General features: G+C 46.0%; 1 protein-coding gene across 1 annotated transcript in view; it reads left to right on the top strand.

Moving 5' to 3' along the window:
• The first annotated feature begins 771 nt into the window (after positions 1-771).
• LOC147421333 (lipid-binding serum glycoprotein family protein) overlaps positions 772-27,344 on the top strand; it is a 55,106-nt gene continuing 28,533 nt past the window's right edge. Inside the window, exon 1 of the mRNA XM_086505186.1 lies at positions 772-1,577. Coding sequence (XP_086361312.1) covers positions 897-1,577 — 681 coding nt within the window. The 5' untranslated portion in view covers positions 772-896. The remainder of the gene's footprint in view (positions 1,578-27,344) is intronic.

Below are 27,344 nucleotides of genomic sequence, written 5' to 3'. Positions count from 1 at the left end.
ATACTATTGTGAAGCTCAGTGACCAGTTCTTCTAGCTCATGTCCTGAGAGAGAGAGAGAGAGAGAGAGAGAGAGAGAGAGAGAGAGAGAGAGACCAAGTAGTGCATGTGTTTTATTTTTAAAGGCACAATGAGAGGAAAAAAAAAAAGAACGCCAGAGACAAACCTGTAGACAAAGCTCGGAGCTGCTTCAGGCAACCTGCGAACTGCTTGCGGCTGCAACTTGCGAACTGCTTCTGGGAACCTGCGAACTGCTTGTGGAGAAGATCGAATTGCTGCTGAGAGCAACACGGAATGCTTTTTTTATTTTATTCAATGGTAGCTTTTGACAACGTAGTTTTTTTTAGAGCTTTTCATCGCTGGTTTAAAAAAAAAATAAAAGGAGCCATGTGGTTAACGAGAGGCCACAGATAGGAATGCTTTTTTTATTTTATTCACTTGGTAGCTTTTGACAGCGTAGTTTTTTTAAGAGCTTTTCATCACTGGGTTTTTTTTAAAATAAGAGGAGCCACGTGGGTTAACGAGAGGCCAATGATAGGAATGTTTTTTTAATTTTATTCACTTGGTAGCTTTTCACAGCGTAGTTTTTTTAGAGCTTTTCATCGCTGGGTTTTTTTAAAAAACAAGAGGAGCCACGTGGGTTAATGAGAAGCCAGGGATAGAAAAATGCCTTCTACGCCAACGAAATAATCAATGCACGCGATATCGTGCATCATCGATTAGTTGGTTTGATCAATGATTAGTTGGTTTGATCAATGGCTGTCTTTGCGCCAAGTGGCTCACTCCAGGAGACATGAGGCTTACCGGAGCAATCAGAGATCTAAGAGTTTCTATGTTTAGCTCTGCGTGCGAAGAAAACACAGCAACAGAAAATTATGGACCGTGAAAGGACGCAAAGATGAGCTGGTTGCTTGCGATTTTTGTGTTTGGGCTTTGTCTGCCAAGCGTTGAGGTTCTTGGTCGAGAGGAGAGGCAGCCATATTCACGCTGGGCAAATCCCGAGTTGGAACGGGCTGTGGGTAGTGAGGCGGAGTCTTTGGAAAGGGTTTGGAATCTTCTGCAGGATGGGACATCAGATGCTGCAGCAAATGACGACCTTGACCATGGTTTTGGGCATTCAAGGCCATTCAACTCACAGCTTCGTTTGCCTCAGGAACCATCGCTAGTAACTGATGGGGAGCTTGTTGCTCAAAGTGCATCTCCAGCAACATATGCTCACTACCATTGGTACAGTGAATCCAATGATGCCCCCGCAATTTGGATAACTCTAGCACAGAGGGGCCTTGATTACTTGAAGGATGTGCTTTTGACGCAGGTTCTGGAGGCTGTAACTCCTTTTCCTCTACCAAATATTACGAGAACTGCAAACATCCCATTTGTGGGAGAGGTCAGTGCATCCTTCACGAATGTCACTCTCGTGCGCGCTGAAGTGCCCTCATCTACAGTTGCACTTGGTGATACGGGCGTGGCCGTGCAAGCTTTCAATGCAGCTGCCAATTTAACGCTTAGTTGGCAGTATGATTATCGCAACATTTGGCTTCCTGCACCTGTCTCTGACTTTGGTGGTGCTGAAGTGAAGGTAGATTTTTCAGTTCAGTCATCTTCTGCACATGTGGCAAACATCTCTATCCGTATTACATGAATTTCCCTTTTAGTTTTTTCCACATGGTGGATGGTTTTGGTTTGTACAACAAGAAATTTAATACTTCTAATAAATTTTTCTTGGAGGTCATAGCTTAATAGATTGAGCATACGAATGCCAGCAACTTAGCCTGAAGAGAAAAACAAGGGGTGCTTGGTACTATTGTGAGAAAAGGGTCTTCTACCCACAATGAGATAGAGGTTGTGCACACATTCATGGAACTTTCTAGGCGAGGTAACTTGAGGATTATAGTCTGAGGTCAAAGTTTACAACGGTTGAAGAGCTACGCCCTCCCTCTGAGTCATCCACAAAGTTGCAGTCCATTGGGCCGATTTGCTTTGGCCTTTCTTTATAGGAAGGGTCCAAAAGCAACCCCTAAAAGCGATATTAAAAATCACAATTGTTTTTTTAACAAATGCTAAAAGCACCTAAGTGAACTGCCACGAAAACTTGACTCTCAAAAGCATCGAACGTCAACGTTTTCATAATTGGCTCCGAAAAGCGCACACCATGATGTCACGCAATGTTCTCCTCGTCCATACATGCCATGTCAGCATTGTTGTACAGTGCCACGTCACCATGAGTAAATATAATCACATCCATCTTACCATTATACTTATTGAACTGGATCTTCTCGGGAATTGGTTGGTTTGCTGATGTTTTGGTGTCACGTGCACATGGCTCTGTGTGCCACATGGACATGCTTCATCTGTCACGTGCCACTTCACTTGCGCTACATGGACATGTTCTGCCATAATCAAGCATGAGTCTTAGCTTAGGACTGAGCTTGGCACCTTTGTGAGTCTCTAGCAGGACTGCATGTCCAGGCCGGTCACAATTGCATACCCTCTCTTGCACAGAACAATTATTCCAGCATGTAGACATTTGTGCTGCGTGAACCACGGCTTAAGTCATTTTTATTATTAAGTGACTTATGAAATTCCAAATTGTGGAGCTCTCATGATGACTGCTTGGCCCATCTCTTGGGAGCTATAAAGGGAAGGTAGGGGCGCTAGTTGAAGCAGATGACTTGGGAGCTGACAGGAGCTTCGAGTCGTGCCACTAGAGTTAGTAGAAGCTAACGTTTTCTCAGCATGGAGACCAGCGTTTTCAGCCCTAAGAACCAACGTTTTCTAAGAAGAAGCAGGGACACAAGGAGGTAGGCACCCCACTGGCAATACCTTAAGAGCCCTAGCATTTTCTCACCCATGTTTTCAGCCACAGTCATCAGCGTTTTCAGATCAGCTTGGAACCTCGCCGTACCGCATCCTTCCCGGTTGTAGATCCTTGCCGCATCGACCATCGTCACCCAGACCAACCTAGCGTTTTTGGTTTCAGCCAAAGCAGCTAGCGCTTTGCAGATTCAGCCCAGATTAGCTAGCGTTTTTGCATTCCAACTTTGCTTGCATCGGCGGTTGCAGTTCCGCGCCATAGAACCGCCACGAAGCGCGATGGTTCTCTATACCTTCTCACTGCTCTTCTGTCTCGGACCACAAAGTTTTCTTCTCTATGGCATGCACGATTTGGACATCTATGCTATCAGCAGCTTCAGCAGGCTGCTAGGACCTCTATGGTGTAGGGTTTACTAGCGATATGCTCCTCAACAGACGTATGCGAGGCTTGCCAGATGGGCAAGCAACGCAGGGTTTCCTTTCTGAAGCACGCACCCAACAGAGCTTCGGCACCACTCGCACTTGTTCACATTGATCTATGTGGCCCCCCTTAATTTTTTGGCTCACAATTTTTGCTTGTGCTTGTGGATTGGGCTTCGTTCTTAAAGCTCAAGTCGGAGGCTTTCAGTTTTGTCATGTGACACATCCAACCCTATGTGTCCGTGGACAAGCTACAGCATGATCATGGTTCAGTCAGTCCAGTCAGTCTAGATTAGAAGTGATTTGGCACTTTTGTGAGTCTATTCGTAGACCGTGCATGCCGAGTCACTTAGCATAGATGCATATCCTCTGGTTGCACACAGCATGATCATCAGTATTCTCTTCAGAATCCATCAGATTCAGTCAAGGGAATTTTCCAATGCATTTAGCCTATTTTCCCTATTTTTGACATTTTCACTTATTAATTTAAGTGACTTCCCAACAAAAGTAGGTAGGGCAATTTTGCTAAGAAAATATATAAGCAAACCCAACTTAGCACTTTCTGGCAGAAGAGGCAGCAAGAGCTTCCCGCTCAACAGGCACCTTCTCAGCAAGAACCCCATCAGAACCCTGGCGTTTGCAGATTTCCTTCATCGCCAGACATTTCCCTCACTTGGCGTTTTCAGCCCTGCTTGATCGCCATCAACAGTTAGCCCTATCGTTTCTAGTTTGGCATCGCCACAGATACCTACACCCTAGCGTTTTTGACATCATTGGCCTCTCCACCAAGCTGGCGTTTTTCAGCTGTGCATGCATCGCCATCACCCCCATAACCTTAGATTTCACTAACGCTAGCAGTCAGCCCCCAGCGTTTTTGGTTTTCAGCCTTATCGCCGCAGATGCAGCAACGTTTTCAGCTTTGAAGACGGCAACAGATTCAGCCCTAGTTGGCTGCAGAAGACCCCCATTTTCAGCCATCGAAAACGCAGCCAAAAGTCATTTTCAGCCACCCAAAACAGCCCAAAGATTAGCACAAATTCAGCAGATAGAAGACCACAGATTTCAGTCCTAAAGTCGTTGTCATCACCGTTGTCGTCACCGGCATAGTTCGAGGTTGCATCAGTCCATTGCATCATCATTGTACCACTTTGTGCAATCAATAGTAGAGCACTCTCGCCGACGAGAGTGGGGCCTATGGAAGGGGGTTTTACAATGTCTACGGTGTCGTATTTCTCTTCTCTCTCTATCTCTCAGTCTCATACACTTTCTTGCACAGTGTCCATTCACTTTGTTTGTGATCATAGCACTTTCTCATAAAGAATGGAAGGCTCTCCCTTCCATAAGAACAAAAGGAACCTTGAGCACAATTCGGAGCACTCATCTTGAGCAAAGTTCAAACATTCATTCCGCTGCACCTAACATTGGTATCAGAGCTTTGGTAGAGTTCTGTATCACTCAAGGAAAGAACCACAAGAATTTTTTTGCTTGTTGTGGTTGCATGAACCCAAGTTTGCTTGGGCGTGTTGATTCCTAATCGTGTTTTTGAAGAGCGACAGGAATCTAGGAAAGAAGGGCTTGTCCAGTCTCCCCTTGTGTCTCTTTTCACTCATTGAGAGCGGACCGTGCACTTAGCGGCCGGCCAATCGACGTGAGGTGGGAAAAAGCAACCTTGGTGTGAGCACAAGGCCGCCAAGGGGTGCGCCCGCAGAAAGGAGTAGAACTCGGGTGAAGAGAAGATCCTTCTCAAACACAGATTACAAGCTAAAGAAGAACCTCAAGACCCGCAAGAACCTCAAGAACTCAAGAACCCCAAGAACCCAAGTTCCTCGTGAACTTAAGAACCCAAGACCACAAGAACCCACAAGAACCCACGATTTGAGAATGATCATCACTCGAAGCGGAATGGATACTTCGCTTGGAGGTGATGAGCATGAGAGAGACGAAGAAGAATTTTCCCCACCTGAAGGTTTTTCCGACCCTCCCCCTTTCCCATCTACGGCAATGATTGCACTAACTCCAATGGAGGAGTTGGAGTTGTTTATGGAACATAATTTACAATGTGAAGCAAGAAATGCAGCAAGAATGGCAGCCATAGCGCGTGAGCGCGAGCAAGCACGCTTGGAAGCCAAAGAACGAAAAGCCAAATTGGATCGTGAATTCAAAGAAAGAAAAGCAGAAATGGAACGCAGACACGTAGAAAATGAAGCAGAAAGACAAGCAGAGAACAAAGCAAGACAAGCAGAATTTGATTGCGAGATCAAAGCAAGGAGGGAAGAGTTCTTGCGACTCTTTTCTCAAGCTCGGGCACAGATGCAAGAGATTCGGGAAAAGGAGACTCTCTCAGTCTCTTCTTCTCTACAACATGACACACAGGATTTGCATGAGTGTGTGAAGCATGATGATGATTTGATTGACAATGACTTGCATGATGTTTTGATTGACAATGATAAGCACAATGATTTGCATGATGATAAGCATGATGATTTGAATGATAAGCATGATGATTTGGATGACAAAGATAAGCATGATGATTTGAATGATATTGCTAAGCATGATGATTTGGATGCCAAAGATAAGCATGATGATTTGCATGATCAAGATGTGATTTCTCACAAGCACGATGAGTTGCATGAAGATGATGTGATTGTTCACAAGGATGATGTGTTAGTGGATGCTTGTTCTAGCGAAGCTAACCTCGTTGTAGATTCGATCAATCACGAAGAACCGATCTTGGCTTTTGAGTCGAGGTCCAAAGAACCTCCACAGGACGATTAGATCATTCAGGAAGAACCGATCTTGGCTCTCGAGCCTTGGTCCAAAGAACCCTCACAGGAAGTAGTATGTGTTCGCATGATTGATACGCACGCATTTTTTGAATGTTTCATTCGTGATCGTTTCCTGTACTTTAGTCAGCATCGTTATGTGATTCCTTTTCCTAGGCATGACATATTGTATGTTGAGCACGTTCCTCTCATGGATGAGCACGAATGTATGTGGATTGTTTATAAAAAGCTGAAAAGTATGCATTCAAGGAAGTCACCTTTCATGTCTCTTCCTTGGCATGACACAGTTTCCGAACAAGCACATGAAAATGTGAGCACCAAGCATGGGCATTTCCGTTGTGAATTGCCAAAGGTGATTGCTCTAGATCATTAGAGAAAGATTTGATTTCATTGTTTGCATGTGTTTGATGAACGGGTTGTCACTCCGTCTCTATGTTCATCTACATTGCGTACACAGTTTTTAGCAAAGACAAGATTTTTTCCCTCCACTTTACATGGAATGGGTATGTTCATGGTTTTGTGTTGGAAATGGTTTTTGGAATTTTCAGCCATGGAGATACTTGAAGAAGAAAGAAGCAGGTCTCTAGACGAAGTTGAAGCATCGAAGGAGCAACAGAAAAATGTTGCTTTTGGCACAGCCCAAAGAAGCAATTGTTGCAGACCTTTATGAAGTTCAAGTACCGCACGACCCACACAACAGGGTGGGCCGGCGAAGAGTCCCTTCCAGGATTCCGGATGCTATTGGCGATCTCCTTCGACGCCATACAGTTCGGTACAAGTACCTCACTTTGAAAAGGAGGGGATGTTACGTGACACATCCAACCCTATGTGTTCGTGGACAAGCTAGAGCATGATCAGGGTTCAGTCAATCCAATCAAGTCTAGAGTAGAAGTGATCTGGCACTTTTGTGAGTCTATTCGTAGACTGTGCATGCCAAGTCACTTAGCATAGATGCATATCCTATGGTTGCACACAGCATAATCATCAGTATTCCCTTCAGAATCCATCAGATTCAGTCAGGGGAATTTTCCAGTGCATTTAGCCTATTTTCCCTATTTTTGACATTTTCACTTATTAATTTAAGTGACTTCCCAACAAAAGTAGGTAGGGCAATTTTGCTAAGAAAATATATAAGCAAACCCTAGTTAGCACTTTCTGACAGAAGAGGTAGCAGGAGCTTCCCGCTCAACAGGCACCTTCTCAGCAAGAACTCCATGAGAACCCTGGCGTTTGTAGATTCCCTTCATCGCCAGACATTTCCCTCACTTGGCGTTTTTAGCCCTGCTTGATCGCCATCAACAGTTAGCCCTAGCGTTTCCAGTTTGGCATCGCCACAGATACCTACACCCTAGCGTTTTTGACATCATTGGCCTCTCCACCAAGCTGGCGTTTTTCAGCTGTGCATGCATCGCCATCACCCCCATAACCTTAGATTTCACTAACGCTAGCAGTCAGCCCCCAGCGTTTTTGGTTTTCAGCCTTATCGCCGCAGATGCAGCAACGTTTTCAGCTTTGAAGACGGCAACAGATTCAGCCCTAGACCCCCATTTTCAGCCATCGAAAACGCAGCCAAAAGTCATTTTTAGCCACCCAAAACAGCCCAAAGATTAGCACAAATTCAGCAGATAGAAGACCACAGATTTCAGTCCTAAAGTCGTCGTCATCACCGTTGTCGTCACCGGCATAGTTCGAGGTTGCATCAGTCCATTGCATCATCATTGTACCACTTTGTGCAATCAATAGTAGACCACTCTCGCCGACGAGAGTGGGGCCTATGGAAGGGGGTTTTACAATGTCTACGGTGTCGTATTTCTCTTCTCTCTCTATCTCTCAGTCTCATACACTTTCTTGCACAGTGTCCATTCACTTTGTTTGTGATCATAGCACTTTCTCATAAAGAATGGAAGGCTCTTCCTTCCATACGAACAAAAGGAACCTTGCGCACAGTTCGGAGCACTCATCTTGAGCAAAGTTCAAACATTCATTCCGCTGCACCTAACAAGTTTCATTTGAAATTAGAAGACGATGGTTGAAGAGGAGAAGATGTCACAAAGTGATGACGTGGCTACGGACAACAGAAACCCTAAAATTCCTGCAAACCCTAATTTTTTGCCAAAAACCCTAATTTTCGGAAATCGCGGAGACTAAAAAAAAAGTTAAAAAAAAAATAGAATGATGAGCGACGCAAATCTTGCTTTTTCTCTATGCAATGAGAAAGAGAGAGAGAGAATGCTTTTTCTTTCAAGTTTTGACTCTCTGTGAGAGAGAGAGAGCAGTTGTTTTTGATTTGAAGTTTTTGGGGCTCTGCTTTTGGGCATCCCTTGTAACTTTTAAATTAGTGGTGAAGGCCTTACTTCTCAGAGCATCTGGACGTAGAGTCTGAGAGTGAATCCCGACCCACTCTCTTGTACTTTGAACTGATTAATATAAAAAGAAATACCGAAAGGGGCGCCAGTCTTTGGGGCCAATAGCATATCTTGATACAGAAAGGAGTCCCTTTCTTGTGGGGATCCACAGAGGTGACTGCCTTTCAGACATTGAAAGAGAAATTGACTACAGGACCAGATTTGACTTTGCTGGACTTGCAGAAGTCATTTGAAGTATTTTGTGATGCTTATGGTCGTAGTCTGGGTGCGGTCTTGATGCAAGAAGGCCATGTCATTGCTTACGAGAGCCGATTGTTCTCTAGGCCGGAGATGACAGCACAGATTTATGAGAAAGAGCTTTTGGTGGTTACCCATGCTCTTACTCAGTGGCGGCATTACCTACTCGGAGTGGATTTTACCGTCTTTAAAGACCATAAGAGTTTGCGCTACTTCTTGTCACAGAAGCAGCTTTCGGAAAAGCAGATGCGGTGGGCGAACATCTTGTCACAGTTTCACTTCCAGATTGTCCATGTGCAGAGACAGAAGAATGTGGTGGCAGATGCTTTGTCTCGGAAGCCGTTGGTTCTAGCTATTTCCGCGATACATCATAAGAGCCTCGAGGATATGGTCGATCGGTATGCAACAGATACAGATTTTGCAGATATTTTTCACACGGATACGGGATTGGGAGACAGTAGCTCGATACTCCCTTCGGGAAGGCTACTTGATGAGAAAGACTATGTTGTGCGTTACACAGCCGTTGAGGGAAAAGGTTATAACTGAATGCCACTGTCCACCTTTTATGGTCACCGCGGCATTGATACCACCATGAAGGGGGTAGAGAGATACTTCTTTTGGCCGAGACTCAAAAAGGATGTGGAAGAGTTGTGCGCAGTATGCCAGAAGGTCACGTTTGACAGGCATAAGGCACAGGGATTGTTACAGCCTTTACCCATACCCACCCGCCCCTGGGAAAATATTGAAATGGATTTCATTTTTGATCTCCCGAGAACACAGATTGATCACGATGATTTTCTGATTACATGGCACGTCTGAGACGATTGTCTCCGACAGAGACCCCAGATTTATGAGTTTGTTTTGGAAGGCAATTTGGGAGAACATTGGCACGCGGTTGCAGTTCTCGTCATCGTTCCACTTGCTGACTGACGGGCAATTTGAGATTGCCAATTCAGTGATTTTAGATTTATTGAAGTCTTGTATCTCGAATTAGAAGACTCAATGGGAAAAGAACTTACCTTTGGTGGAATTTGCCTACAATAACACGATACACTCTTCGATGGGAAAGACGCCATGTGAGATTGTTGAAAGTGCTGCGAAGGTTCCATCCTTCCTGAGCACGAAAGATTAGATATTCGAAGCGGATGAATATTCGCGAGATTTGGATACGGCTTTTGCCAAGGTTCGCGAGACTTTGTAGGAGTCTCAAGAACGACAGAAAAAGGTAGCGGATCGCCATTGTCGCGACTTGAAATTGAAGGAGGATGATTGGGTGCTCTTACGTTTTGAGAAGGCACGCCTACGAAAGAAAAAGGGAAAGGAGAGGCTTTTTCCAAAGCTTAGTATGCGATACTACGGACCTTTCCAGATCACTGACAAGATAAATGATGTCTCCTTCTGATTGAAACTGCCAGATACTTGGAGGATTCACAATGCATTGCATGTGAGTCTCTTGAAACCTGTTAAGGGTGATGTGTCTGATGATAGGGAGCTTGATGAGCAACCCGAAGTGGAAGAAAACGAGGAGATCCTTGTTCCTGAATAGATTTTGGCACATAACGATACGAAGAAAGGTAAAGTCCGAAGGCGGTTCTTGGTTAAGTTCAAGAACTTTCCTGCATTTGATGCGAAGTGAATGGAGGAGGAGGACCTAGCAGATACTCCTCGGATTGTGAAACTTTACCTCGATGTTTTGGTTTAGCATAGTCTACTCCAAACGGAACCCAGAATTCAGCTTGGCCGGAGATCTGGTGCAGTGGGATGCACAAGAGGGGAGTCACTCCGCTCCCTTGTCAACAGATGCCTTGATTTTGATACTAAAGTCACTGATGTCTCTTTGAGCTTCAGGGATACTGAGAGCTGACAGTATTCTGCTGGATGACTTTATGAAATGGAATTCCTGATAATGATACTGATTTGTTCTTGACTTCTTTTGAGTGCAAGAACTGATAGCCGAAATGATTGCAGCATTTTGGTATGATTGATCTCGAATAGACATGGTTGCAATAGGGGTTAGTCAAGAGGACATCGATGAGGTCCCGATTGGACCTAGATGTGATTGCTAGCTACATTGCCGATAAATCATGGTCTAAGATCCGAATGAATGTTGAATGTCATGTGATGTCCTGTGATGTCGTGTGATGCGACTATCGATTTTGTACATGTGCTAGATGTGTGTTCCTAGTACGTAGGTACTAACAGTCAGTGTCTGCTAAGACGGTTTATGCCTTTTGTTTGTTTTGCAGGCGTAATCGCGGTCGATTACAATGCTTTCAAGAGGGGGGTATGTCACAAAGTGATGACGTGGCTACGGACAACAGAAACCCTAATTTCTGCCAAAAACCCTAAAATTCCTGAAAACCCTAATTTTTGCCAAAAACCCTAATTTTCGGAAATCGTGGAGGCTTTTTTTTTTTTTTTTTTTAATAGAATGATGAGCGACGCAAATCTTGCTTTTTCTCTATGCAATGAGAAAGAGAGAGAATGCTTTTTCTTTCAAGTTTTGACTCTCTGTGAGAGAGAGAGAGCAGTTGTTTTTGATTTGAAGCTTTTGGGCATCCCTTGTAACCTTTAAATTAGTGGTGAGGGCCTCACTTCTCAGAGCATCTGGACGCAGAGTCTGAGAGTGAATTCCGACCCACTCTCTTGTACTTCAAACTGATTAATATAAAAAGAAATACCGAAAGGGGGGCCAGTCTTTGGGGCCAATATCTCTAGGCACGGAACTCCGCCGGGCCAGTGCAAATCTATTGTGATCTGTGAATTGTTTTGAAGTGGTTATTTGGTGTTGTTGCGGTTGATTTTTGACTTGGAGTGTCCAAGTCTGTTACAGAAGAACTTGCACGTCAAATGTATTCGCTCAGATAGAGGGGGTGAGCTCCCCTCGAAGGACTTTGCACAGTGGTGCAAGTCAGAGGGCATCCTGCGCCAACTGACTACTCTTGGCGCTGACTACTCCTTACACTCCTTCCCATAACGGAGTTGTTGAGCAGAAGAATTGGACTATCATGGAGATGGCTCGTGCGATGCTTGTGCATGTTTCTTTGCCCCGGGTCAACTAGGCAGAGGCGTGCAACACGTCGGTTTACATCCAGAACCGTTCTCCTACCCATGTTTTGCAGGACATGACTCCTTATCAAGCTTACTACGGGCGCAAGCCCTTGGTCTCACACTTTCGAGTTTTTGGGTGTCCGGCCTTTGTCCATGTGCCAAAGGAGAAGTGACAGAAGTTAGAATTCAAGGCGAAGAAGCTCTCATCTTCTGTAAGGTGTAGCGAATGTGAATGTTGAACTTTGCTCAAGATGAGTGCTCCGAACTGTGCTCAAGGGTTCCTTTTAATTACGGAAGGGAGAGCCTTCCGTTCCTTTAGTGAGAGAGTGCAAATGATCACAAACAAAGCGGATAAATAGTGTGAATGAAGGTGCTGAGACTGAGAGATAGAGAGAGAGAAGAATACGACACCAGAATGTTGTCAAACCCTCCTGTGAAGGCCCCACTCTCTATGGCAAGAGCGGTCTACTATCGATTGCACAAATCTCTACAATGCAATGGTCTTACCGATGATGAGGATGGCGACGAGACGGTCTGAAAACTGAAAACGCTAAGGGCTGAAATCTGCAAATCTTGTATCTGCTGAATTTTGACTCTATGTCGGTGACGATGTCGATGACGACGATGCGACGACGACGCGCTGAAACGCAGATGCTGAAATCTGCGAATAGCGGGCTGAATCTGCAAACATTGGCTGATTTGACCGTGCGGCGAGGATCTGCTACGGGAAGGTGAGATCTGTGAGGTTTGGGGGTTGTTCTGCGGTGTCTATAGGCTGAAAACTGAAAATGCTGAAGCTAGGGCTGAATCTATCACGGAGACTCTGCAAAATGCTAGGCTGACTTGCTGGTGCAAAAACGCTAGGCTGAATTGACGTCTTGCTGCAAAAACGCTAAGGGATTTGTTGTGGTCTGCTATCGCCAGGTTGATCTGCAATTGCAAAACGTTGGGGCTGTTCTGCACTTGAAGAAAACGCTGGTTCTTGGTGGCTGAAAATGCTAGGTTTACTGTCGGGGCGTCTTGCTGAGAAGGTGCTCTGTTGGACACTTGGTCCCCGCTGCCTCTTCTGCTAGAAAGTGCTAGCGCTAGCTTTTCTTATATACATGCTTGGTCAAATTGCCGTACCCAGTTTCCCAACAAAGTCACTTATTAATAATAAGTGAAAAATGGCTAAAATAGGGAAAAAGGATCTGTGCACTGTAAAAATGCTCCTGATGGGTTCTGATGGTAATCTGATGATCATACTGTGTGCAAGGAGAGGATATGCATCTACTCTAAGTGCCTGGACATGCACGGCCTGCGAACAGACTCACAAAGGTGCCAGAACACTTCCTAAGCTAATTGAACTGAACTGAGTCATGAAGAAGCTTGTCCACGTACACATAGGGTTAGATGTGCACGTGACATCCCCTCCTTTTTAAAGTGAGGTACTGGTACGAACAATATGGCGTCGAGGGAGATCGCCAACAGCGTCTGGAATCCTGGGAAGGACTCTTTGCCGGCCCACTCTGATGCGTGGGTCATGCGATACTTGAACTTCATAAAGGTCTGCAATGCTTGCTTCTCTGGGCCGCGCCGAAAGCGAACAAAGTCATCTGTGGCTCCTTGAATGCTTCAACTTCGTATGCGTCTACGTTCTTTGAGAATCTCCGAGGATGAAAATTCTTGAAACCACTTCCAACACAAGAACATGAACATACCCATTCCCTGTAAAGTGACTAGAAAAATTTTAGTCTTCTTTAAAGACGGTGCATGCAATGTAGATGAACATATAGACGGAGTGCCAAACCGTTTATCAGACACACGCAAACAATGGAATCGAAACTTGTTTTTCTGATCTAAATCAATCAACTGTGGCAAATCACAATGAAAATGCCGATGCTTGATGCTCAATCCTTCTTGTGCTCTCTCGGAGACTGTGTTATGCCAAGGAAGAGACATGGAATGTGAATTCCTTGGGTGCAAACTTTTTCATCTTTCCATGAGTAATCCGCATACATCCATGCTCATTCATGAGTGAATCGTGTTCAGCGTACCATATGTAAGGTGCAGCGGAATGAATGTTGTATTTTCTCAAGATTAGTGATCTTTATTGCTCAAGGTTCCTTTTAGTTCTTAGGGAAAGAGAGAGCTTTCCGTCTTATGGAGAGTGCTATGGTCACGAACAAAGTGAGTGGAAATTGTGCGTGCAAGTGAATGAGACTGAGAGAAGGAGAGAGAAGAGATACGACACCCGAGAGGTTGTAAAACCCTCCTCCGAAGGCCCCACTCTCGTCGGCGAGAGTGGTCTACTTTGATTGCACAAAGGTGTACAATGCGTATTCAATGGACTGATGCAACTTGGACTATACCGATGACGACGACGGTGATGACGACGACGACTTGGTGGCTGAAATCTGAGATCTTCTAATCGCTGAAATTCGGGACTGTTCGGTGGCTGAAAATGACTGTTTTGGCTGCGTTTTCTTGGGCTGAAATTGGTGGTTCTTCTGCAACCAACTTGGTGCTGATCTGCTGCGGTACCATAGGCTGAAAACGCTATGTCTCTGCTGCAGATTGGGGCTGAATCTCAAAACGCTGATGTGGCTGAGGTTTGTTGGGGAACTTGTAGGTGATGGATCTGCTGTGAAGGGAAAACTCCAAGCTGGGGTGTAGATGCAAATCGCCAGGGATGGTTGAAGATGCAAAAACGCCAGCGATGGTCTGAGGGGGGGTACTGCTGAGAAGTTGCCTGTTGAGCGGGAAGCTCCTGCTGCCTCTTCTCCAGAAAGTGCTAACTTGTGTTTGCTTATATATTAACTTAGCAAAATTGCCCTACCTACTTTTGTTGGAAAGTCAGGAAAATAGGCTAAATGCACTGGAAAATTCCCCTAACTGATTCTAATGGATTTTGACGGGAATTCCGATGATCATGCTGTGTGCAACCGGAGGATATGCATCTATGCTAAGTGACTGGGCATGCACAATCTATGAATAGACTCACAAAAGTGCCAGATCACTGCTAATTTAGACTTGACTGGACTGAGTGAACCTTGCTGTGGTGTAGCTTGTCCACGGACACATAGGGTTGGGATGTGTCACGTGACATCCCCTCCTTTTCAAAGTGAGGTACTGGTACCGAACTGTATGGCGTCGAGGGAGATCGCCAATAGCATCCGGAATCCTGGAAGGGACTCTTCGCTGGCCCACTCTGATGTGTGGGTCGTGCGATACTTGAACTTCATAAAGGTTTGCAACGCTTGTGTCTTTGGGCCGCGCCGAAAGCGACAAAGTCGTTTGAATCTCCTCTCTTGCGTCATCTTCGTCAAGAGATATGCGTCTTTCGTCTTGAAGAATCTCCATGGCTGAAAATTCCTGCAACCATCTCCAACACAAAACCATGAACATACCCATTCCATGTAAAGTGAAGGAAAAAAATATTGTCTTTCTCAAAGACTGTGCATGCAATGCAGATGAACAAACAGACGGAGTGACAAACCGTTCATCAAACACATGCAAACAATGAGATCGAATCTTTTCTGTTTGATCAAAATCAATCAACTGTGGCAAATCACAATGGAAATACCTACGCTTGGTGTTCATACTATCATGTGCTCTTTCGGAAACTGTGTCATGCCAAGGAAGAGACATGGAATGTGACTTCCTGACATACAGACTTTTCAGCTTTTCATGAACAATCCGCATGCATTCGTGCTCATCCATGAGAGAAACGTGCTCAACATACAATATGTCATGCCTAGTAAAACGGATCACATAACGATGCCGACTAAAATACAGGAAACCGTCACGAATGAAACACTCGAACAATGCGTGCGTATCAATCATGCGAACACATAATGCTTCTTGTGAGGGTTCTTTGGACCAAGGCTCGAGAGCCAAGATCGGTTTGTCCTGAATGATCGAATCGTTCTGTGGGGGTTCTTTGGACCTCGACTCGAAAGCCAAGATCAGATCTTTGTGACTGCTCGAATCTACAACGAGGTTAGCTTCGCTAGAAAAAGCATCCACTAACACATAATCCTTGTGAACAATCACATCATCTTCATGCAGCTTATCATGCTTGTGAGAAATCACATCTTGATCATGCAAATCATCATGCTTGTCATTGTCATCCAAATCATCATGCAAATCATTATCCTTTAAATCATCATGCGTCTCATAATCATGCAAATCCCGTGTGTCATGCTGTGGAGAAAAAGAGACTGAGAGAATCTCCTTATCTTGAATCCTTTCAACTTTGTCCTGCATATTAGCAATGAGAGATGGAGAAGGAGCAATGTCCACTCCATGAAAGACAGTAGGAGAATCACTTTTGGCATTGAGAGTTAAAGTGTTAGCCTCAAAATCAATGAGAGCGTTAGTCTCACGAAACCATCGAATGCCCAAAATCATATCACATCCTGAGAGAGGAGAAACAACAAATCTTCTAGTGAAGGCAGTCTGTTGAATTGCAAATAACACATCAAGGCATTCCTCTGTGATGAGAGCGTCCATACCGGGAGGAAAGCCAGAGACCTCGATAGGAGATCTCGGACTAACCTCGAGGCGGGCTCTCTCAACAAGAGAGGAACTGATCACATCATGCATACTACCTGGGTCAAACAATATGACAAAACGGTGCCCCGACGTACGACCATAACATTTAATGAGAGAATTATCAATGGGAGGGTCCTGAGAAACTTCGGGCACAATCGTGTTATCATTCATTGCATTGACAGATGTAGTGGGTGCTGTGGGTTCTTTAGATTCATTCGATTCACGCTTAGGACATGTTCTTTTTATGTGACCCTTAATGTGACAATGAAAACAACGACCTTCCTTAGAATACGTGCTTTGTTCTTCCGACGTGATGTATCCTCCTACAATTCCTTGTGCTACCTTTTCATCTGGGGTAAGCTTAGGTTTAGCAATTGTGTTAGCCTCACCCTTAGATTCATTGGAAGAATTCTTTGATGAGAGACTGTTGGAAGATTGGTTAGAAGAGTTATCATTCTTACCATTCTTATCGTTCTTACCATTCTGAGGGTTCTGAGAATTCTGAGATGTCCCTTGAGAAGACTTGTTCTCCTTAGACTTTCCCTTGTTGTGCTTCATCTCTTGGGCGAGAGCGATTGCTACCGCCTTGTAAAGATCCGCGGGGTCAAAGACTTCAACATCAAACTTGATGTATTCGTCTAACCCAAAGAGAAAAACCTCTTTGCGCTCATCATCCAACTTGCGTAATTGAGTGCCTAGGTGCAAAACACGGTTAGAAAAAGACATGACTGGCATACCATGTTGCTTGAGATTACGCCAATCCTCTTTCAATCGTGCGAGGTACTGAGGTGGCATAAACCTCGCCTTGAGCTTGTCTTGGAAATCAGCCCAACTAAAAGAGAGGGGCGTGAAATCCTCGGCTGCCTCTAGGTGCGCGGCTAGCTGTGCCTCTTGCCATGCATGGTACCAATTGATGACATCACCGGCTAGGTACATAGCTGCCGTCAAAACTTTGCTATTTCCTGTTTTCTTAGTTGTCGCAAAATAAGCATTAAATTGATGTAACCAAGAATGAATCACCGTAGCATCCATCTTACCATCATACTTACTGAAAGTCAACTTTTCGGTGACTGGGTTGTTGGAGTCCACATCGTGGCTTGCACCACTAGAGGAACTCCCACGATCTTTGGGTGGTTCGGTCTTCGAGGCTAGCACTTCGGAAATAAATTCTTGATTGCGAATCTCCCTTTGAGGTTCTCGCTCGGCGTCCCTTTTTGCTTTGCGTTCATTTCGTTCATCGCGCTCGCATTCGAGAGCAAGTGGATTTTCTTCTTGTTTTGCGGCAAGTTTTGCGTTTCTTTCATCGCGCTCACGTTCCTGAGCAAGGCGCTCACGTTCCTGAGCAAGGCGACTTGCTTCTTGTCTATCCATCATGGCCATCATCCGCTTGACCATTGCCTCCATAGGGTTTGGTGCACTTGGTGGCGTAGATGGCGAAGGGGGAGGGTTGAAGAAATCATCTCCGGGTGGGGACGAGTCTTCGTCGCCTTTCTCATGCTCATCACCTGTATGCGAAGTATCCATTCCGCTTCGGGTGACGACCATGCACTATGATCTTGGGGTCTTAAGCTCGCGAGGAACTTGGGTTCTTGAGGTCCTTGATTCGTGAGAATCTTGGGTTCTTGAGGATCTTGAGGTGTTCTTTCGCTTGCAAATCGCGTTGGAGAAGGATCTTCTCTTCACCCGAGTTCTACTCCTTTCTGCGGGCGCACCCCTTGGCGGCCTTGCGCTCACACCAAGGTTGCTTTTTCCCACCTCACGTCGATTGGCCGGCCGCTAAGTGCATGGTTCGCTCTCAATGAGTGAAAAGAGACACAAGGGGAGGCTGGACAAGCCCTTCTTTCTTGGGATTCCTATCACTCTTCAACAAAACACGATTAGGAATCGCCACGCCCAAGTAAACTTGGGTTCGTGTGACCGCAACAAGCAAAAAAAATTCTTGTGGTTCTTTCCTTGAGTAATGCAGAACACTTCCAAAGCTCTGATACCAATGTAAGGTGCAACAGAATGAATGTTGTATTTTCTTAAGATTAGTGATGTCACAAAGCGGGCACCACGTGCCAATAGAAAAGAACAAACTGAGCAGACTTTTAGCACTTCAATAACAAGAGAATTCTGTGAGAGAGAGAGAGAGAGAGAGAGAGAGAGAGAGAGAGAGAGAGAGAGAGAGAGAGAGAGAGAGAGAGAGACGACACGCGACACGGAGTGGCGGAATTCCACCCCAGAGAGTATTGGCCCCAAACCTTGGCGCTCCTTTCGGTATTTCTTTATATTGCATCATCAAAGTACAAGCCGGTACTCCATACTCTGCACCTTCTCCAGGAAGCATGCCAGAGAATGAGCCCTAGCCTCATATTTAAAGGCCCTTGGCCTGAAAAGCAGTTTATATGAAAAGCTTTCAAACTCAAAAGCTTCTGGTCCAAAAAGCATAAAAAGTTTTCAAAAGCTTCTGGTCCAAAAGCAATGCCAAAAGCTGCCAGCGCAATTTACGGAAATCCGTACAGCCTGCCACGTCATCATGTCAGCGCAATTTTCGGAATTTGTCTGTTGCCTTAGGGTTAGGGTTTCTGGCAGAAATTAGGGTTTGCAGGTTTTAGGGTTTTCAGAATTAGGGTTTCTGGCAGAAATTAGGGTTAGGGTTTTCTGCACTCGGGCAACCATGTCCTCACTCTGTGACACTTCTTCTGCTGCTTGTTCTTCTTAGGGTTTAGGCCCCTCGGCCGGCATCTGTAAGTTGGCTCCATTCTTTAGGCTTCGACACGTCAGCAGTTTGTTACATCTCCCCTTCTTGAAGAGAGTAATCGTCTGCGATTACAACATATCTGCAAAACAACTCAAGTTAGCTCAAAAATTTCCGAGGGACATTCCGAGGGACAATCAGTTTGCTCTTTTTATTAAGGAGTTAGCTTCTCCTTTCTGCTCTTTTGATCAAGGAGTTAGCTGCTCCTATCGGCTGTTTTGATCAAGGAGTTACCTTCTCCTTTCGTCCAGATCGGAACTCTTGATATTCCGGCGTAGTAAAATTAGCCATCACACCCAGACCGTACTGATCCTCCTCGGGTGTCTTGATGCACTAAAATTACGTACCTAGGCAATCTCATCCAATTAGGAATATTCAGTGGTTGGCACATCACAATGCAACACAAATGCTCACATATGCATGTTACAAGACATAGAAACATAAAGCCGCCGATGAACACTCCTCCCGCATAACCTAACAAGGTCCGGGCCGGGAGATATTCAACGACTCCCTCATCACTCCTCCCGCATAACCTAAAAAGGTCCGGGCCGGGAGATATAGAGGCCTTTTACAACCAAACGCCCCCCAGACCGCAGCCTGCGTCATTTGGAGGTGCTGAGAGTAACCACTGCTCAGACTTCTTAATACTCCTCCCGCATAACCATCTAGGTCCGGGCCGGGAGTCACAACAACAATTATTTTACAAGCATACAACCAAACGCTCCCCAGGCATCAGCCTGCGTCGTTCGGAGGTTTAAACAATACCAAAGTAGTATTTACCACTGCTCCACCCGGGAGTAAAATTACCAATCATTGAAACCAGTATCAAACCAGAGTCAAACAATTCAAATCGGCACCAAAACAAGTTCAAAGCAGATACCATCCATTTCAAACAAAGTTTCAAACAATACTTTCTTAAACAAAGTTCAAAAGTATCTAACTATTAAACAACTAGAGAGTTCATTCAGGCTTTTGTTCGGACAACCGAACTTTGAGGACGACTTGCTTGCCCTTCTGCATCACGGTGATGGTTCGGTTCCGGACTTGGAGAGTCGCATCATTTTTGTCATGCCAAGGCATGCCTAATAGAACGTCACAATTGCCCAACTTCATGATGTGGAAATCATGATGTTCCATGATAATCTTGAATAGTCACTGGAAGAGCACCGATGAGCGGTACTACTTTCTGAGTTTGCCCTGTGGCTAGCTCAGCTTCAATTTCTCCACCCTTTGCATCATAATCAAAGTGCATCTGCTTTAAGAATTCTGGATGGATAAAGTTCTCTGTAGCTCCGGGGTCAAAGAAAATAAGGGCTTTGAAACCATTGACTTTGCCATATGCTCGACACAATTCGTTTGTACTCTCAAGGCGTATGCCATAAATATCAGGAACTAGTCCAATAGCGGGTCTAGCTCTCTTAGCAGGAGGTGGCGCCGGGGTTCTGTCGACCGATGGTGCGGGCGTCGGCCCCTCTGGTCTATCAGTGCGTTTGGGACAATTAGAATGATTATGCCCTGTTTGAAAGCATCCAAAGCATCGGCCTTCTTGTAGTAAGTTGTCTCTTTGTTGAGGCGTCAAACGAAGCCTTTGCGGTTGATTTTCACGAAACTCTCGAGAATTTGTTCGTTGTTGCCGAGAGTTGTGGTTAGTGGCCGGAGATTCTTCTGTGGTTGTAACCGGCCTGTTCAATCCAAAAAGGGCGGTAGACTTTACTTTAAACCTTGATTTAGCTTTCACCCATTATAAGTCGTCTATTATACCTGCGCTATAGTGACACAAGAGAGGGGAATGGGATACAGATGCTAGAATGCACCTGTATGAGAAGACTGACACCAGATTGGCCCCTAACTTAGGCGCCCCTTTCGGTATTTCTTTATTCTTTAAAAGAGGGAAATAATAGCAGTCTGATCACGGCAGTAAATACTAGACTGAGTAATGCAATGAGCAAGAAACTCTCCAGGGGGACCACAATAAGAAGCACCCGTGGACCATAAGTCACGAATCTGTTGTTGCAAAACTTCAGTGGTGAGAACACTATCAGGGATGCGGCAGCCTCGTCTCTGTGCAGAGGATCTAGTGAAGGAGATGAACAATGAGATGGGAAAATGATATGAGAGGCTGGTCCCTCTCCAAATAGTAGTAAATCCACCTAGAGCTGCTGCCCAAGGGCCAATGTAAAAACGATCAAGTCGCTCTAATAATCTCCCCTGCTGTCTCTGAAACCCCACGAGTAATGTAGTTTAGCAGAGTGGTGACCAAAAGAGGGTATGTGCCAGGCGTCAACACCGTTAATAGCTAGAAGGAATCGATCCCAAGCTGGCTACTGATCGGGAGAAATGGATGATAGAACTGGAGGTGTGATGGATCGCCAGTCAGAGTCGCTCTCGACATTGTTTAAGTCGCCTCCAACAACCCAAGAGTCTACAGCAGGTAAACCAGCAGCCAAGGAGGACCAAAAAGTAGCCCTCTCCCGAGGAGTAGTGGGTGCATAGACTGACATAAAACCAATGATAGATTCCCGAATCCGAATAGAAACATAGACTGCTCTGCCAGCGACAAGGGTACCATGCTGCTAAACTGCGGCCAAGTAACGTGGCCCCACTGAGATGCATACACCGCAACTCTGTCCATGAAGGCCCATAGCAGGCTCCCAAAAAGTGTGGGCTCCCGAGGGCATGAGATTACGAAAGGGAGCGGCAATCTTATGCTCCTGTACTAGTAATATATCCACAGTGCCCACTACATGAGCGTGTAAATCTCTGCGAAGTAAAAGCTTACGGGAACCTCTTACCCGAGAAGTCTGTAAACCATTAGCATTCCAAGAAACTACATGTAAATCCATAGACTGCATGAAAGAATTTGTAGAGCATCTGACTAACTGCGCATCTTCTTGGAGGCAGCTGGGCCATCCAAGGGGTGAGCTTCGGGTGGTAGGAAAGCAACCCGCAAGCCCTCTCTAAAATATGGTGTCTCATTGCACCAACTGCGGACCTCAGCTTGTTTACATTGCATTACCGATGCTGCAGCTTTGACACCCCAAATGCGCATAGACATAGGAAGCACCACATCTGAGGATACATGAATGACCATAGGCAATGAATAGCAAGCATAAACATCACTCCACTCCATAGCACCAATACATGAAGGGTAGTGAGGAGACAAAACATCAGGAGCGGAAGTAGACAACCATAAATGAAGTTGAGCCATAGATTGTGCATACACAAAATGTAGAACCTGATCCTCGGACCATTCCTGAGCAGCGTGGAATGGAAGGAAGAAGGAATGGGTAGGCTGTCACAAGGCGGGCACCACGTGCCAGTAGAAAAGAACAGACTGAACAACTTTAAGCACTTCAAATAACAACTGAACTGAAATGGAGAGAGAGACGACACGCGACACGGAGTGGCGGAATTCCACCCCAGAGAGTATTGGCCCCAAACCTTGGCGCCCCTTTCGGTATTTCTTTATATTGCATCAACACAGTACAAGCCGGTACTCCAGACTCTGCACCTTCGTACTGAAGCATGCCAGAGAATGAGCCCTAGCCTCATATTTAAAGGTCCTTGGCCTGAAAAGCAGTTATAGTAAAAAGCCTTTAAAACTCAAAAGCTTCTGGTTCAAAAGCAAAGCCAAAAAGCTGCCAGCGTAAATCATGGAAATCCGTACAGCCTGATGCTTATCTCGCTGCTAGACAGACAGAGCTCACAGAGGAGATTCGTCGCGTACAGGAGGCTAGGTCTGAGTTCGCTCATCATGCTTCAGTTTCTCATTGGATAGCTAAAGCTGATCGAATGAATAAAGACTTCTTCGCTGCGCATAAAGAGCGCCCTCCTGGCACCACCCTTCGGACTTTGTGCGATGCTCAGGGGACTCTACATATGCATCCTGATGTTATTCTTGATATGTCTGCAGATTATTTTGAGACATTGTTCACTGCTGATGTATGCACTACTGAGGTTTTACTGTCCGTGAGAAGATCTGGCATCACACTCGACACCGTTGTACAGACACTATGGCAGAGATCTTGTTGGCACCCTTCTCACTTACAGAGCTCCATGCTGCTATCGAGAGTCTTGATCCATCCTCCTGTCCAGGAGAGGATGGCCTCACTAGAGTTTTCTTTTTGACTTATTGGGATGTATTGCATATACCACTGCTTCGCGGTTGTCAGGACATCTTTGCATCAGGATATATGCATCCGGATCTTTGCTCAGGTCTCATATCTCTTATTCCGAAAGGGGGTGACACCACTCAGCTCCGACAGTGGCGACCTATTACACTACTCCCTTCGGTCTATAAGATATTAGCGTTACTGATTAGCCATCGCTTGAGACCGTTCTTACCAGATATTATTCATACTTCTCAGACAGGCTTTGTCATGGATCGATGCATACTGGATAACATCTTCACTTTTTATGAGGCAGTAGAGTGGGCCAGATCATCTTCTGAACCTCTCGCTTTCTTTATCCTTGACTTCGAGAAGGCATACGATCGTGTTGAGTGGGACTTTCTCGAAGGATCATTAGCCAGGATGGGTTTCCCTTCGAGATGGATCTCAGGAATTTCCGCTCTCTTCAGGACTGCCAGTAGTGCTATTACTATTGGTGGCCGTGTCAGTCGCAGTTTTGAGCTTTTTCGATCTGTCCTTCAGGGATGTCCTTTAGCAACATATCTGTATCTATTTGTAGGAGAGACTATGTCCGACTTTCTTCGTGCTCAGTCATGCATTTCGTGGCTTGACCATTCCAGTACCTACAGCTCCGGACCTTATTGATCAGGAGTTTGCTGATGACACTATGCTGATGTTGCGCTATTTGCTAGCTTCTCTTGATGCCATGCGGGAGGCCCTAGAGGTTTTTTGCATTGCCAGTGGTGCACGCATTAACTGGCATAAATCCCATGGGTTATTGGTTGGCAGTGATGACTTACCTACTTGGGGGGTAGCTGATGGTTTCACATGGCTGCAGCCGGGTCAGACATGCAGATATCTGGGCTTTCACGTTGGATTTGATGTTTCCTCACAGCAGCAGTTTGCACCCATACTACAGTCTATTTGCAGGAAGCTATGTCATTGGTCTTCACGTCATTTGTCGTTGGCTGGCCGTGCATTGGTCGCCAACCAGGTCATTCTGGCTACAGTATGGTATACGGCCTCTTGTTGGATGCTACATTCTGGTGTGATAGCGCAGTTCCGCTGACTAGTGCGGAACTTTTTATGGAGTGGCACAGATGGGACTACTGATACTCGTGCTCGAGTTCGCTGGTCCACGATTATTCGTCCTAGGTCAGAGGGAGGCCTTGGCATTATTGATCGAGAATTACAGAGCCGCGCCCTTCTTACCAAGCTTATTGTTCGGGGTCTTTTTCCCGGCCAAGAACATTGGAAGATGCTTCTTCAGGCCGCTCTTTGCACAGTGACTCCACGCCTCGGCACTAGAGATAGTCATACTTGGCATACAGGGTATCGTTTCCTCTTTACGGATGCCCCCTTGTCCACCACCACCCTCTCACCCTTCATCCTATTGCTCCTTCAGATTTGGGTTTCCATGCAACGGGCTATCATACGCTCACCTCCCTCATGTCGTGAGGAGATTGAGCGCCAGCCTCTCATTTGGAATGATGCAGTTCTTGATTCTTCGGTTAATCCACCTCGTCAGCTTGGAGAGAGGACTCACATTGATTGGGCTGCTTGGGACACTGGCCCTGCTGCCTCTATGCGGTTGTTTCATGAGACGTATGTTGGATGTAGATTTTGTGGCAGAACATTATGACATTGGTCGCGGGGTGACAGACAGACTGCTTGAGATTGACTCCGCCGTTCCTTCACAGTGGGATGCAGTCATGCGAGGCATGGTTGAGATGCCTCCACATTGTGGTTGGGAAGGCCTCTTTGCTCAGAGCACTCTCTTATTAGTTCGTTTAGACACCATGCTGTTCACAGTTGCTGCTGACTACTCTCAGGGGATTCATGCTAGATTGACATATGATGCCACCTCTCTGCACCCTGTCTCCCCCGGCGCTCGATGGGAGGCCATACGAGTAGTCGGCTCGCGTGCGAAGCGTCGTCGTGTTGACCCCCGTTTTGCTTCCGCTGATGCTGCACTTTGGAGGCTCTGGGTGTGGGAGGGTCGTGCCCTATCTCAGCTTTATTGGGACCCAGGAGAGTGGCATTAGCCTCACTCTTACCCCACCGGTAAACCTGTATCATTCTTTGAGTACACTGTCAGGATTGGAAGGTTAGCATTGATGAGACAGCAACTAGAGCAGCCCACTCGTATGCGTTTCTATTTACATTCAGGTCTCTCCCATGCTTATCTACAGCAGTTTTGGTCAGCCATCTTGGTCAGCCATATGGGATTTACATGCGGCTCGTCGTATTTCTTTTTTCATGTGGATGATTGCACATGCAGGACTTCTAGTTGGGACTTGGCTAGCTACAATGGGTCATGATCCGTTATGTACTCGCTGTCCTTTGCGACTACTGGAGTCACCTGCACACTGTCTTTGGTCATGCTCATCTTCTCATGTAGTGTGGCTAGCAGTTTGCTTTTTACTTAGCAGAGCCGGTGTTCAGCATGGATTTCTCACTTGGGGATTTGTCTCATGGTTGATGCCGATGCCCGGACCGCATCTTTTCTACGAGGGCTCAGACACAGATCCAACCCTTATGCTTACCTCGACTGGTTATCGGCGAGGGACTTTGGCTATGTTACCACAGATTGCTTGGCAGGGGGATCCTCAGACACATGATGAAGTTTTTTCAGTCATCACTAGCATTACACTATGGAATGTTTGGAGAGCTCGTTGTCTTCACATTCTCAGTGCGGCTCCACAGCTCCTCCAGGATACCCTCACTGCCATTTGGCTAGACATCATTCACACTCTGATTTGGCAGTGGGATTCTTCCTCAGGTACATCTCGAGCAGCCGAGGCTCGTCGATTTGCCTCTTCGGCGTTGGGCCCGATTCCCACTCTTCTTCACACTAACAGGTGGCCAGATTACATGGCATTATGCCCCCCCTCGGTGGTTTCTCCTCCACTCATCACACAGACCACCATGAGATTGTTCTAGTCGAGTTGTCACTATAGTGGCTCTCATTCTTACATTCAACTTGTACACCCCACGTGATAGGCTATTTTGGCATCCGTTGGGGATTATATTGTACTCAGTAATATACAGCCTTGATTTTTCCAGAGAGAGAGAGAGAGAAAAGAAAGAAAGAAAGAAAGATTTTTAACGTCTATGTCAGGCCGAAATCGGCCTATGAGACAAATCAAATGTACATTGTGTGTATGTCATCCGTCTATCGGAAAGACAAATGAAACAAAATTGATACAAAACTGAACTGAATGTAGGTAGTGGAGTATCTGAGGAGGGATGGAGCTCTATCTCTAGGGGTATATGCATGTCTGTATGCTCAAGGTAGTACAATCATGAGAATGCATCAAGCTATCTAGCTCCATCCTGTACTAATGGGGGGATGTAAGATGTGGTACATGGGTGGGTCTGGTGCCAAGGCTACCCGGATGAAAGCTGTCGGGTTGGCCCTCATCTGAGCCACTCGCTCCTCAGTGGCACGGTGCTCCCGGGCTCGGATCTCCTCGATCTGTCGGTGGTGGGAGCTCGCGCCCCTGTAGCCTGTGACTCGTGGTCGTCGTCTAGCTCGGTTCACCTCCGCCTGTGGGAGTGTCACTCCCCTCTGAGTGTCTGGTGAGGGGGGGGCGGAAATCCTCTGAAAGAAGTCTGTGAGCTGCGACTGTCTCCCCTCTGTCTGTGTAGCTGTGTGTGGCTGTAGTAGTGTGTCCCGATGGCTCTGTATCTCTAGTAAGAAACGTCCGAGCTGTCTCTGATCTCGAGATTCCATGATCTCTCGGAGAGTGGGCTGTCCTCTAAATAGGGCCTCATACCTGCCTCTGATCTCAGTGTATGCTCTGCATCTACATACAAAGTGCTCCTCACTCTCCACCTCCTCTGTGCAGGCTCTGCAGATTCGCTCCTCCTTGGGAACACCAGTATGTCTCCCGATCTCAATCTCTAACCTGTGTGAAGCCACTCTCAGCTGACCAATCGCCACCCGTGAGCTATGTGGCATATATGCGTCCATGTAGCGTGGTCTCTGTATGAACCCCCCAGACAATATGGTGAGAAACTGGTCTCTGTAATCTGACATCCTCGTCCCCAAGCTAGGTGCCTCCCAGACTCTCCTAGTGTATAGCTGCCACAGATCCTGTCTCAATACCAAGTTCCTCTCACTGCGAGAGAGGTGAACATATGGTGAGTGGGGGTCGTACTGGAATGGTGGTAGGCTCTCCGTGTCAAGACCGTGTCCCTCAAACCATGCTCTGACCTGTGAGTACCATGCTCTCTCATGCCCATTCTCTGATAGCTGTATAGCTG

This window comes from Adiantum capillus-veneris, chromosome 28 (assembly GCF_014529385.1).
Source record: "Adiantum capillus-veneris isolate H3 chromosome 28, ASM1452938v2, whole genome shotgun sequence".
Classification (NCBI taxonomy): domain Eukaryota; kingdom Viridiplantae; phylum Streptophyta; class Polypodiopsida; order Polypodiales; family Pteridaceae; genus Adiantum; species Adiantum capillus-veneris.
The sequence above is the reverse complement of the archived record's forward strand: the minus strand, read 5'-3'. Positions and strand labels throughout refer to the sequence as shown.